Raw genomic sequence first — 15000 nt, 5'->3', positions numbered from 1 at the left:
GTGAGAATACAGAGGCACCAGCAGGTCTCTCGACTTGCCCATGCCAGCATAGATATTGGCTCCTGTACAATTTTACAAGAAATATTGTTTTCTTTCCTGAAGTCATCTCTACATCTCCCTCAGACTTAGATAAGATGTGTGTGTGTTCTTCTGGGTTAACAGGAAGAGTAAGAAGTAATGGGTTATTTTTTTAAGCATATTTTTTTGGATCTTTTGCCTATATTCCGATAGGACAGTGAAGGGTGACAGGAAGTAAGTGGGAGAGAGAGATGGGGCGGGATCGGGAAACGACCAAAGGTGGGATTCGAACCTGCGTCCCCATGGGCACTTGGACCCAAAAATGGAATGGATGCTGTAGCCTGCTGCACCAGAGCACCCCTAGCGATGCTTTTGCAGGGAGCTCACACCCTTGGACACATGGCTCTGGATAGAGCAGCGCAAGCTTTAAAAAAGAGCCTCAATGTAAATGTAGCCATATACAGTATGAAACATGAGAAGGTTGATAAACCAACACTCTTTACTGTACGTGCTGACAAACGAACCCCCATCATCACCCCAACTCAGCAGCACACGCGCTATTTAAATTTATCGACCAGCCGTCCGTCAGTCAGCTGATATTTCTGATATCTCTGACCCCCTTCCGTGTCGTTTCTGATATTTCTGACCCGTCCACATTGTTTCTGCTCCACCCCCCGTGACTTGAAAGTGACCTTGACCTTGAACTTCACATAAGCAGACCGAAATAGTGGCCAGCCGGTCCCAACGCCACACCAACCCGGCCTTTTAAAAGCGTTAAGTGACTCGGCCCGCCTGGTATTTAAAAGCGTCCCAAAATATAAGGGACCGAAAATATTGGGTTACGTAGCCAGAGCGGGCCTCTTTCTATAGGGTTTCATCATTATGCTTCAGAAGGGGCGGCGGAGTGCTGGGCTTTGGTTTTTGGAGCTGTGTGCGTGTGTTTTTGTGTGTGTGTGTGTGTGTGGGGGGGGGGGGGGGGGGGGGGGGGGGGGGGGGGGGGGGGGGGGGGGGGGGGGGGGGGTCTGTGATGTGTGAATGTATGTGTGTGTGTGTTTGTGTATGTGTTTGTGTGTTGTATTCTTTGTGTTTGTGTGTTTGTGTGTGTGTGTGTGTGTGTGTGTGTGTGTGTCTGTTTATTATGAGTAGGTGTACTGTAGATGGTGAGCTGGTTTCCACTAAACTGTGATGGGAAAAAACTTAATTGAATTAGCAGTGGGTTTTTTTTTTTTTTTTTTTTAAAGGTTATTTTTTGGGCTTTTTATGCCTTTAATTGGACAGGACAGTAGAGAGAATGACAGGAAGTGAATGGGAGAGAGAGCTGGGGTGGGATCCGGAAAGGACCACGGGGCGGGAATCGAACCCGGGTCGCCGGCGTGCGGTGCAGGTGCCCCAGCCTGTTGCGCCACGGCTGGGGCAGCAGTGGGTTTTAAGCGGGAGAGTTTTTCAAGGCCTGCATACGTTTATGTTTAGCTTTACGAGGCATGGAAGCTTAAGACTTTTCTCTCCCCCCCCCCACCACACACACACACACACACACTCTCTTTCCTCCAAGGGTGGAGCAAGAACGAGCAAACGTTTGATGTGTCTTGAGTGTATAGGATTTTTCCGAGAAAACAAACTCATTGCAGTAATCTCCTTAAAACTCCTTAAAAGGACGTTTGTGGGCTTTTCGGCGACCGCTAATCAGATGTGCCACATGCATGGGCTGTGATCGTCACCCATGCCGCAGAAAACATCGAGCATTGCGTTCCATTTCACTGGCACCGCTTGCCACCATTTGGCATTCTGTTTTCCTGGATGGCACCCCACCACCACCACCGCCGCCACCCACTCCTCAGCCCACCACAGCACCGCCATTTTCCCCAATTAAGTCACTCTCAATGAAGCACAAAACAAATGACTCCTTTAGAGTTGTTGCCATCTCCTCTGTGTCACTCACTGCACTGACTGCCCTTCTGAGACATTCCAGTCCAGATCCCTCCTACACACACACCCACACACACACACAAACACACACACACACACACACACACACACACACACACACACACACACACACACACACACACAAACACACACACACACAAACACACACACCCCCCCCCCCCACACACACACACACACACACACACACATACACACACACACGCACCCACACCCACACCCACACCCAAACGCAGACACACTCACACCCACACACACACACACACACACACACACACACAGTAGCCTGCCCTTGCCTGTCCACCCTGGCCATCTGCCTTGCATAGCCTCATCTTTCTCTCATTTCTCTTTGGTTTTCCCCTCTGCTGGTTGGAGTTCTGACAGGCTGGGCCGTGTCCTAGTGAACTCTCTCTGGCTCCGACGCCCTCCGTCTCCTCCTGAGGCCCCTGTAGGTAATAATAAGTGTGAACTCATTACGCCTCTCTCCTCCTGCGTAGGGGTTCCGTCAGATCACAGGGGTCGAAAGTCAGGTTCAGATGGCTAGCGTGTCGAGGCAAGGGCAGGCCACTGTGTGTGTGTGTGTGCGTGTGCATCTGTGTGTGTGTGTGTGTGTGTGTGTGTGTGTGTGTGTGTGTGTCCCTGTGTCCATGTTTGTGCATGTGCATGTGTGTGCATGTGCATATTTCTGTGTGTGTCTGTGTGTGTTTTTTGTGTGTGTGTGTGTGTGTGTCCTAAGTGAGAGGTGAGAGTTGGAGAAAGACACCCTGACCTGTAAGCGGCAACCTTTCCCTTTGATGCCTGTGGGTGCCGGTGCCTGTGTTCAAAGTGCAACTAATGAAGCCGTTTCCCCCCCTAGTGAGCGCATAAACACCAAGTGCGGGCAGGGTCAGAGAGGGTTCATGTATCCATAGCCTATATGTCAAATACATACTGGGAGGGAGGATGCGTCCCATGAAGACATGACCAGCAAGTCTATGTCTTCATAGCCCCTAGACCAAAACACACACACACACACACACACACACACACACACACACACACACACACACACACACACACACACACACACATACACATACACATACACACACACACACACACACACACACACACACACATACACATACACATACACATACACACACACACACACACACACACACACACACACACACACACACACATACACATACACATACACACGCGTGTACTGACATGTGCTAACAGCTCCTATCTCAAAGAGGCTATAAACCCGAAGCTCACTCATGGGCTTAGTTTCTCAAAAGCGGTAGTAAAAAAACAAAATGAGACAGATGAGGATGTTGGAGAACTCATATTCACGTCAGGCACTCTCAGAGGAGAGCTCCGCTTCCTCTTTCGCCCTCGACGTGAACTTCATCACCCCGGTGCTGCCGAGCGGTCAGATGGTGTTTTGGAACCGAGATCAAAACTCCCCGGCCGAGCGCTGCGGAGCTTTATGTGCAGCACCGAGAGGGGGCATCTCCCCAATCTCTGTTTTCAATCTCTCCGCTGACCTCCCCCGGTCAGGGCCGCGGATTACCGAGGCCCTGCGAGACCCCCCCTGCCCCTGTCCTGTTGCAGTCCCGATTGAGTAGTCTGTATGAAAAAGGGAAAGTTTTTTTGAAAATAAATAAAGCATTTCCTTCAGCAGTCTTAAGCAGAGAAAGATTGCGTTGCTCTTAGCAGAGTTTAGTGGCATAAATCAAATCAGTCATGAGCAAAGACCTTTTCAAGATTATTGACTCTGATTGGCTTTTAAATGAGAAATCCAGTGATTTTTCACATAGATATCTGTTTCTCAAAGTCCATGTTCATGCCTCCAGAGTTCTCTAGGACTCATTGTTTTTGTTTCTTTCTTTCGTACCGACAGTACTTAGTGACCTCGATATACAATGTTGAAAAATCGCTTGAATTCTCCTTTAAGCATGAGCAAATGTGTTCAAATCTTCATTATCTAAGGTCTTTCAAGTTGGTAGCGTGAGTTATCATTTCGCTATTAAGGTAGCTGAAGAATAGAGTCAAGGTTTTCTCAGGCCCAGCTCCCTTAGAGAAGCACTGCCACACTGCATGGTTCTTTCTGATGAGAAGCACGTCGGCTTTAGTGGAGGCGATATCACGCTCGACTTCCCTTCCTCTAAATGTCTTCTCAGAATCCATTTAGCCCAGATAGCGGCTCCCACGCGAGAAGAAACAGCCGGGGCGTGGAGGAACATTCTCAAAAAACTTCCCTTCCCTTTCTGGCGAATGCGTCCCGCGCGCGCCATATCTATCTCAAGGTCTTGAGAACCTGCGCACATGGGGGGGAAAATAATTGCCCTCATTACCCAGCCGATACTTACAGTGCAGGCTTAATTGGGAGATATGTGTATAAATAGGGATACATTTTTCAGCTGCCTGGGAGTCCAAACTCCCCGGTTCCCATTTGTCTGGGTTGTGTCCTCAAATGCAAATATGCAAACGTTTGTCTCGCTCGGGCGCCCGCTTTCCAGTGGATGTGGCACAATGTGGGCGCAGTCTCAAGGAAAAATCGCCAGGGTCCAGGGGCTGTTTCCCGAGGCGGGGTACAAATTGCTTCTGCCCAAAAAACTTTGGAATTGAAACTTGCTGAGATTAATCACTTCAGCAACTGGTGAGGGAGGGAGCGTGTGTGTGTGTGTGTGTGTGTGTGTGTGTGTGTGTGTGTGTGTAGGTGTGTGTGAGAGAGAGGAGAGAGAGAGAGAGAGAGAGAGAGAGAGAGAGAGAGAGAGAGAGAGAGAAAGAAAGAGTGGGAGATTGTGTGTGTGTGTGTGTGTGTGTGCGTGTGTGTGTGTGTGTGCATTGGGGCAGGTGGTACAGATCACTGAGGAGAAAAAGTTGAGAACACCCTCTGTAAAAGTGCTCCGTCAGCCGTCCCACTTCTCACTTGTTCGCTCGGCGTCGGCTATTACAGATGGGTTTGATGCGCACAGAGACCATTTCACAAGTGCGTGGGTAGGCCAGTTACTAACAGCAGGGGATGGAAGATCAATGTCTACCCGCCACCCACCGTGTACGTACTGTACGCGTGCGTCCGGAGTCTCTCTTCTCCAGAAAGTTCTGCCGACCACGAGACTCCTCGCAAGTAAAGTTTGAGAGGCTTCCAAAAGCCCTGATCCAGTTGGAGCTGAATGAGATGGAGAAAGCCAGTCAGCGAGAGCTTTTTTTTTTAAAAAAAAAGAATGCTATCATGATGATCAAACCCATCTAGTCTGATGAGGAGCCAAAGTGCTCAAAACTTCACTTTTGGGATCGAACTCCAATAAACCAAAGCAAACTCAGAGCAAGTGTGCAGACCCTCTTTTTAACTTTGCTATCGTGATCATTTCAGGAATTCAGCATATGACACTTAAGTTGTCAAAGTCAAAGACGGTGTATGACAGCTCCACTGAAAATAGCTGTTTGTTTACAGTGACTCAGTGGTGTAATCATGTGATTAGCTCTTTTCATATTAGCAATAGCCCCCTCCCCCCAACTTCCTCTTCCTGGGTACAGAGCACACCCAAAAATATCAGGTCTACTCGACTGCCACACTTCCCCTTTTATGTCTCAGACCTGTTTGTTTTTGTCTGTCAGCCTGTAGTGTGACCTGCTTGTTCCAAAGCAACTTGTACAGTATCTGATTGTTTTGTTGTTCTTTTGTTTGTTTGTTTTGTTTGTTTTCCCGACGGGACAGAGATTCGTAATGGGAATCTGAAGAGCATCCTGGGTCTGTTCTTCATCCTGTCGCGCTACAAGCAGCAGCAGCAGCATCAGCAGCAGTATCTGCAGTCTCTGGTGGAGCTGCAGCAGCAGGTCACTCACCAGGCCAGCGGGGTGGCACCGTCCAGCCCCCTCAAGACGCAAGACATGCAGTCCAGGTAAGACCCGGCCACGCCACTCGCTCATTCGCTCAGTTATTCATTGTGAAAAGAGTTTCGCTGAGACAGGTCTGAAATACACTCATTTGTACAGTGCATTTGGGAGTTAAGGATACAAAGGTACATTTGTATGCATAGCTGCCACCCACTCCTCCCCCAATGGGCACACACACACACACAAACACACACACACATTTTTATTTTTATTTTTTTTGTCTAAGTCCAGTCCAGAGCTCGCCACAGGGCCAGACGTCTATCTTTACCAGTGTCTTCTTATGTGCTACAGTGTAATGCATTGGGAGAGACAGAGACAGTTGTGGAGGTTGGGGAGGGGGCTTTTGATGCAAATGGTAACAGTAACATGGCTGGCATGTTTAGATAAGCTTTTAGAGAAGCAGAACCTGTGGATGTAGCATTGGTAATGGCTGGTCCTGTGAACAACCAAAATATAGTATTGTAGTACGGTATGCAATATGTACAGTAGTATGCAGCATGCAATATTTACTTGTCACTTGCCAAGTCAGATGCAGGCTCTGTGAGAAAAACACAAAAACACATTATCCTGCCACAACATTATATCCTCTTCGGATTTCTATGTCGCCCGTTGAAATTTAAAAAAGGTGCGCTTGCGTCGATGACCGCACAGCTTGACTGGGAGACAAGACAGTGAGGTGATGCCGGTCTAATTAGAGCGGCCCTGGGAAACGGTCACTGCAGGCCAGCACGCAGACACGCACACACACACACACACACACACACACACACACACACACACACACATACACACAAACGCATGGCAGCTCCCACAGCAACTGGCCCCAGGAATAAAAGCAGGAAGGCCGGTCCTGGGAGCAGCCTGCAGGGTGGAAATAGACCAGTCCAGCGTGCAGGACATTTAAAAAAGCACAGGCCTAAAATGCTGCTCATAGGTGGCATTCCCACAGGGGATCGGGTTACACACAAGCCCCGCAAGTGTGTCTCTGTGTGTGTGTGTGTGTGTGTGTGTGTGTGTGTGTGTGTGTGTGTGTGTGTATGTGTGTGTGTTTGTGTGTGTGGAGAGCATGTGGGAGTTTTACAGTGCTGATCCTCTCATTCCTGAAGGCAGAGAGATTGGGTGACATAAAGAGAGAGAAACACAGAGTGTGTGCGGGAGTGTGTGTGTGTGTGTGTGTGTGTGTGTGTGTGTATTAAGTAAGTAAGTAACTAAGTAAGCTTGTCCAAATTTGAAGATTGAGGGAGGGAGAGAGAGAGAGCAAGTGAGAAAGAGGTAGAGAGGGGTAAACAGAGAGATAGAAAGAAAAAAGAGAGAGAGAGAGAATGCAAGTGAGAAAGAAATAGAGGGGCAAACAGAGAGATTGAAAGAAAGAGAGAAAGATAGAAAGAAAGAGAGAGAGAGGGAGAGAGAGAGAGAGTAGCTGACTGAAGGGAAGAGAGGGAGACAGCTGCCTGTCCGCTGCTCCCTGCTGCTCCTGGGACCTCTCCCAGCTCCAGAGGCGACAGGTGCGGCCGCCAGCCCCGAGCCCCACCAGGCTCCCCGGGAGAGCGGAGGAGAGTGCAGGGTCCGGCTTAGAATTCCAGGCACGCCAGCGGCCCCATAACACAGCCAGAGATCCATCCTCACACACACACACACACTCACATGCCAGAGTGACGTCAGCACCAGAACTGGGCCAAACACTCTGTGTGTGTGCGTGTGTGTGTGTGTGCGTGTGTGTGTGCGTGTGTGTATGTGTGTGTGTGTGCGTCTGTGTGGGTGTGTGTGTCCGTGTGTGTGTGTTTCGGTGGTTAGTGAAGTGTTGTGTTTTGAAGAGAACTGCGACTAGGGAGGAGATGGACATCCACGAGACCCAGGGTGTCAGCGCTCCTCGCCAACCCCAGAAAGGTCTCACCTCCCTGGGGCGATGACCAGGCCAACGCCAGGGGATTACAGCCGGGCTTGGAGCATCTGTGCAAGACTCCGCCACGATAAAGGAGGCCATTGTTGAAGTGGCCAGGACGGGGTGTCGGTTTTTAATGGTTAACCAGATACAGGGTGAAAGATTGAGTTACTGCTGTGGAGAATGGGTTGTTGGATCAGGATGATGGTAGCTGTGCAGCCTCTGTGTGTGTGTGTGTGTGTGTGTGTGTGTGTGTGTGTGTGTGTGTGTGTGTGTGTGTGTGTGTGTGTGTGTGTGTGTGTGTGTGTTCATGTGTGTGTGTATTCATGTGTGCGGTACCGGTAATTGCAAGACATGGATCTTGGCGATTCATCATTCTCTGGATTTTCACCCTGGGGAGCCAAACAGTAGACAGTGCTGCTCAGAGGGATCCAGCAGCGGGAGGCAGTATCCTGGAGGCCAGTGTGTTTCCAACTAGGAAACGTGCAACCGCACAGAGCGTCCCCATTTGGGCTCATTTAGAGTGAGATCAGCCCTGGGGGAAGCAGTGGCCTGCCAGTGACTGACAAATACAGTGCAAAGCACATCACCAAGCAGCTGGGCAGAGTTTCTGGCTTATACATATACACACACATGCTCACACAGACACAGACACACACACACACACACACACACACACACACACACACACACACACACACACACACACACACACACATACCCACACACGCACCAAAATATGACAGTCTGCTCCTCTGAAGAATGTGGAGTGATGCTTTTTCAGATGCCACACACACTAAAACACACGCATGCGCACACACACACACACACACACACACACACACACACACCCACACACACACACACATACACACACATACACACAAACACACACACACACACACACAGTAATGGACACTTGGCCTGCTCCCATTAAACAGTGACAGCATGTGGCTTTCTATAGCCAGCACCTGCTGACGCTCTACTCATGGCTGTGGAGGGGCAGAGAGAGAGAGAGAGAACGAAAGAGAGAGGAAGAAAGAGAGAGAGACAGACAGATAAATAGACTAAAGTGTGTGTGTATGGGGGGGGGGTTAGGCCCCCATTCGCCCCGACCCCACCCCACCCCACCCCACCCCATCCCCACCCTCCAGGCCCCGGTGGAGGGCTAAGGGGGCTGAGGCAGCGTTCCCTCCCACTTAACTCAGCATGTCCCGGGGTGCGCAGCAGCCTGACCTGGCTGTGTCGCGCTCCCGCTCTCGCCTCCCGCCCTCCTCCACCTCCTCCGCCTCCTCCACCTCCACCGCCACCACCTTCACCTCCTCCACCTCCTCCACCTCCCCGCACCGGGACAGGAAGGGTGGCCTGCCCTCAGGGAGAAGTGCCGCCACAGCTGCCAAACCTGACGCCTCTAGGTAATCTAGCCCAGAGTGTGTCGTTACTCTCGCTCTCTCTCTCTCACACACACTCTCTCAGTCTCTCTCGGGCACGCACACACACACACACACGGAGACTGACAAACATAGAGTGCTCCAAGAGTAGAGGGGACTTGCCCAGCAGCAAGACCACTCTCTCATTTGACGCTGCCAAGGTGGTCATGACAGAGCTATAGACCTATTTTTTTGCTTTCGTGGCAGCTTTCTCTTTTGTTTCCATCGAACAGGAATATTATTTTTCATCAAATGCTTTTTCGAAAATGAAGTGTTACTCTCTTGGATTTGGCAAGTAAGTGTGCAGTCCAGTGTGCTGTTGCTTTGCGATTCCGTTGTGCATGCCGTAATGGTGTGTCGTCTCGTCTGTAGCAGTAAAAACCTGTTGAATGTCTGAATGGCTTGTCTTCTCCTTTGTGTAGTGGCACTGTCACCATGTTGACGCCTGTTGATGGTGCTATGGTTATCATGCTTTGTGTTGCAAACACAGATTTGTGTGACATGGACAATGTTTCAGTTCTGGCATCGTGTCTGCTTAGAAACGTGGTTTATTGTACTGTAGTTGCACAGCATTGCCTCTCTCTGGACCCAAGTTTGTATATATGCATTGGATACAGTGGAGACTTTGCTAATATAGGCTTGTGCCAAGGGGACATAGAAGGAGAGAGAGAGAGAGAGAGAGAGAGAGAGAGAGAGAGAGGAAGCAAGAGAGTGAGTAAGAATTGAGACCTGGAATGCGGGGTCCAATCAGTCATGTGTGAGAGCGCTGCACCTCTGATTTATCTGCTGTGGATATGTCTTAATGTGGGCTGTCAACGGTGGGGCCCTTCGCCTGGCTATTGTGCATCAGCTGCGACTTTGGCGTTAGTCAGTGACAGCCATCGGGTGTGAATCACACGTAGGAGATACAAAAGCACACGTCTCTGTGTGTGGGTGTGGGTGTGTGTCTTTATGCATGTGTGTGTGTGTGTGTTTGTGTGTGTGGGTGTGTGAGGGTGTGTTTGTGTGTTTGTGTGTGTGTGTGTGTGTGTGTGTTTGTGTGTGTGGGTGTGTGAGGGTGTGTGAGGGTGTGTGTGTGTGTGTGTGTGTGTGTGTGTGTGTGTGTGTGTGTGTGTGTGTGTGTGTGTGTGTGTGTGTGCGTGTCACTGATAGGGATGATACTGCCCTCCAACTTTAGCTTGTTACATTGAACTTGACATTGCTGTTCCCCTTTGAAGAATGATGCCGTGTCTCTTTGTAGTGTGAACTCGAGGAGGTTTAATGTAACTGTAATAAAAAAGAGGGTTATTGTCTATTTCGCCAATGGCCTGATCATTACTTCCCAAAACTTTTATGACAGTATCTTTTTGCTGACTGAGGTAAAAAAAAAGCGAAAAACTTTAGTCTTCCTACTTTTCACTGCCTGACAAGCTCTTGGCTGAATGGCTAGTGATCTATCCCCAACTTGGACAACCATCCCCCCCTCCGTTCATTTCTGTCTGTGCTTATGAGCTAGCTACTGCCTCAGGATGGTGAATACGGGATGAGTGCGCTGAAGGAAAGGCAATAATGGAAAGGTTGAAGCAGCAGAAAATAGTCTCTTTTTCTCTTCAAAACAGACAGTGCGAGGTGAAGCTTAACCATCTTGGGCACACTGCGGAGAAAGAAAAAAAAAAACACAATAGTTGGAGATGATGGACTCTATTAATCTCGGTGACGTGCCAGCTGTGACTTGGCCGTCCACTGCGGTCCGGTCAGCGCTACTGCAGAGAGGAGGCGGTGTGCAGAGAGAGAGAGAGGGGCGTCTTAAGTTACAGTATTCATTAACCCCTCTGTCACACACGGGCATACATCTCCCAGAACCTCCGCCTGCGCCTGCATGGGCTCTGCACTGTAACAGAGACTTTTCTCTTTTGTCTTTTACATTGTTTCTGTCTTTCTTTCAGTCTTTATTTCTATCTTTCTTTCTTTTCTTTTTTCTTTTCTCACTATTTCTTCGGCCTCTGTATTTCTATTCCTCCAGAGTCAGCTCATTTGTGTTCCTCAGATAGGAAAGTGGTGTGTGTGTGTGTGGGGGGGGGTGGTAAGAGCATAATGGATCATTCAGAGGTCAATTAGCGGAGGCCGATAACTGGGCCTCTTACTCTTCCCTCACTCAGCCCCTTGTTAATGGCCCGTGGATAAGCAGACCCGGCTGGACGGTGCTTACGGTTTCCCCCTCCGCCAGCCGTTACGGTGGCCCATTTCAGCCGGCGCTCATTAGCCCCGGAGCTAATTCTCGACAGCAACCACAACAGGAGGAAGCGGCTTCGTTTTTTATCGCTCTGACTTTTAATTGGGTTGACTTCCCCACGAGGTGATGGCAAGAGGCTGTGCCTGGGCTTAGTTAAGGCTGCTTTGTGCTGTCCATCACAATCAGATGGGGGCCCGAGCATTGCACATTATCTTAATAACTCTGTGGCGAATTACAATTTTGCAAGGTGCAGTAATATGTTTCAGAATCCTTATTAAGCTCGAGCTGGCCTTAGCATTCTGATAGCCAGCGCTTAAGCACATGTTCTGGGTAAAAATACTGGCGCTGGGACTTCCCCGGGTTTAAGGAATCGGCAGCTGAACATTTCAGCTCCATTTTATGCCGGGGCGCAGTCTGTTAAAGGGGTGACATGACAGTGCGAGGTCAGTTGTGGTGGAAGTTAACAAGAGTGGCTAATATAGTGTGGAGGGTAATTCTGCTGTGTTGCCTGTATATGGTAGTAACCGCTGAGTTAGAATGATGTTGCGGACCTGGCTCTGATAAATCTCCGAAAGTGTTGAGATTATGTCCCACTCTTGTGTCCTGTTCTCACGCAAGCCCTGCTCTGAAAACTGCACTTGAGGAAGTGACTCATGTTTATATGCGTACGCGTCAGTGTTATTTATTCTGATATTAGATATCAATGTTGCCCGTTATGCTGTCACCCTGATACTGTACGCTGGGTTTCAGGCCTTCCTTAAATAGAAGATTTATATGTGTAATAGGGGAGGGCTGTATTCAGCACGGCCCCAGTGAGGACAGCCTGCTCAGTACGTTGAAGTCTGATTACACATGGATGAGTAGGGAACTGAGGCCTTTCATTGATCCTAGTGAAAGAGCCCATTTTAAATTCCATGTTCTAATGCCTTATGCTTTTTGGCAAAACCAGAGACGCTATGCATTATGAAATAGAGTGTTTAAAAAAAAAAAAAAAAAAAAAAAAAAAAGGATGAAAGTAGAGATATGATACAGAAAGACATGACTAGAAATACAATGACGAAGAAGAAAGAGAATAGTGGCAGCATCAGCAGCTGTGTTTATCGTAGCCCTCCATCACCGGGTGTCCTCCTCTTCCTCTTTCTCTCCCTCTTCCTCTCCCTCTTCCTCTTTCTCTTCTCTGATGAGTCCTTGCTATGTCACACCTTCTGGTTTTTCCTCCATCTGTTGGGGTCTCAGCTCCCGGGTCTTCTTCTCTGGTTGTCGTCCTCCTGTCTCAACCTTGCAAGGAGAGACCTCCGCAACAGCTGTTCCAACTAAACCCCCTCGCACGCACACCGCTAACTAGGGACCCTCAGAGAGGTGGCACATATGCAGCTTTATTCCCACAAAACAAGCTAACAAACAAACAACGGGACACGTCTTAAAGAATCTAGTCTATTTCATGGAAGCTTCCACCAGACAAAACAAAAAACAAACAAAGCTGGCATATTCACACACAAATCAAATATTAAGGAGACTGTGCTGTGAAAGATAAACAAACCTTGTGGAATGTTGACGGCTTCTTTGCACCAGACAAAACAAAACAAACATGCCAACTTGCTTAATAAATATCTTGTGTGAAGTTCAGACAGTCGGGGGCGTTGTTTCAGTGTCAGATGTCTGATGGCAACGCTACAGCCATCAGCTCTCATTTCTGTTTTGGGTGGGGTGGCGAAGGCTGCCATCCTGCCAGCTGGCCTCAGGGGCTTCGGATGCTGGCCTTGGTCTGTCCACTGCGGTCGTCCGGGCAGCCTTCGCGAGACTAATCCGTGAGGGAGTTGTGTTAACATTAAGCCCAGCGGGTGTCCGTTTGGAGAGGTTTTGCGGTGGTAAAGGGAGGGTAGGTGACTCCTGCTGTCTTGGGTGATGGACTGTTTGCTTGGACTTAGGGGTGGCCTTCAACAACAACTCCCACACCACCACCACCACCACCACCACCCCAGGAGGGTGTACGTTTCCTCTGCTTGTCGGGTTCTTAATCTCGTCTGTCGTTTTGCCCAGTGTGTACAGCATCTGGGGGATCAGACTGAAGGTACAGGATGGTTTTCACCAGGATGGCCTTCTGTGCTGAAACTGTATTTGTGTGTGTGTAAGTGTGTACTGTACGTGTGTGTGCGTGTGTGTTGCGTGTGTGTGTGTGCGAGCATGTGTGTGCAACTTGTGTGCAAGTGCTGACTGACAAAATAAGACCCCCCCCCCTTCTCACAACAAATCATCACCAATACAGCCTCTCTCCCCCCCCCCCCCCCCCCCCCCCCCCCCCCAAATATGGTTTAGATAACGATTAAAAAACGGCTCCTGCCGGCGCTAGAAGTGGCTTCCAGTGGCGTGTGTCTTTTGTGCTGTTTCGAGCTTCCTCCCCCTCTTTTCCTGTTACAGCCAGGGGTAAAGTACGTGCCATAAAACCACCCGGGCCGCCGTGGCCAAGCTCTCCCGACATGACTGAGAATGAGTCCGCTATTGTAAATTTGTGAGTGGGGGCCGCGAGGAATTTCCTATTTCTCCTATGGGCATTTTTCCCTCCCGCTCACCTCTTTAGAGTTATGTGTTTTCCTTTTTGGAGGTCATTCCTAATTGATTAGAGGCGTTTTCAGGACGTTTGGAAACAGCAGGAGTTTGGGAGCGTGTGTGTGTGTGCGTGCGTGTGTGTGTGAGTGTGTGTGTGTGTGTGGGGGGGGGGGGGGGTAAGTTGGGGAGAGGGAGGGCTTTGTCTGGCTGCTGAAGGTAAACATGATAGACGTGAGCAGTGGCACGGTGTGTGTGTGTGTGTGTGTTTATGCGTGCGCATGCGTGTGCATGTGTCTGTGTGTGTGGTAGAGGGGTTAATTGAGATATGTGGCGTGTCACGTGAAGCAGTGTGCGATCGAGCACACACACACACACACACACACACACACACACACACACACACACACACACACACACACACATGCAACACAAAAAAAGCTCACAAAAACGAACACACACTGCGAGTCTTGTGCTCCGTGTCTGCTCTCTGACCTGAGTCAGTGAGTGGAGGCTGCCTGCCCTCGCTCCTTATTGCATTACTGGGCCGTATGAAAGATGCCACAGTTTTAAAGAGAGTCCAGCCACACGACCGGAGTCCAGACTCATTCCTGTCTCTTCTCTCCTCTCCTGTCCTCTCCTCTCCTCTCCTCTCTTCTTCTGCCCCGTCCTGCTCTGTCTGTAGTCTGACGGCGAGATATGCAAGCCCTCCCGGCCACAGTGGAATAGGAGCAAGCCAGAAGAAGAACACAAGGTATGGAACGAGCCGTTTATAGTTCGCATGCAAAGAAAGAGATTTGAAGATGTGTGTAAAGGTGTGTGCCTGTGTGTGTGTGTGTGGGGTGGGGGGGGGGGGGGGGTGAGGTGGTGTGTGTGAGTGTGTCTTCTGTGTGTGTGTGTGTGTGTGTGTGTGTGTGTGTGTGTGTGTGTGTGTGTGTGTCTTATTCGTTTAGCCATAGCCGAATCCCGTTGAGTTTGCCTCTCGTGCTGCGCTGAGACTCCAGCGAGTCTGGGCTGCAGGAGCAGCCAGCGTGGATCAGCCCGATGTGGAGGGCTGATGGGACCTGATGTGTTGTGGT

General features: G+C 49.7%; 1 protein-coding gene across 1 annotated transcript in view; it reads left to right on the top strand.

Moving 5' to 3' along the window:
* Positions 1-15000, top strand: part of nav3 (neuron navigator 3) — a 149066-nt gene that overhangs the window by 32069 nt on the left and 101997 nt on the right. The window contains exons 5-6 of the mRNA XM_062517956.1: positions 5675-5858; positions 14607-14675. Coding sequence (XP_062373940.1) covers positions 5675-5858; positions 14607-14675 — 253 coding nt within the window. The remainder of the gene's footprint in view (positions 1-5674; positions 5859-14606; positions 14676-15000) is intronic.

This window comes from Sardina pilchardus, chromosome 17 (assembly GCF_963854185.1).
Source record: "Sardina pilchardus chromosome 17, fSarPil1.1, whole genome shotgun sequence".
In the NCBI taxonomy this organism is placed as follows: domain Eukaryota; kingdom Metazoa; phylum Chordata; class Actinopteri; order Clupeiformes; family Clupeidae; genus Sardina; species Sardina pilchardus.
The sequence above is the reverse complement of the archived record's forward strand: the minus strand, read 5'-3'. Positions and strand labels throughout refer to the sequence as shown.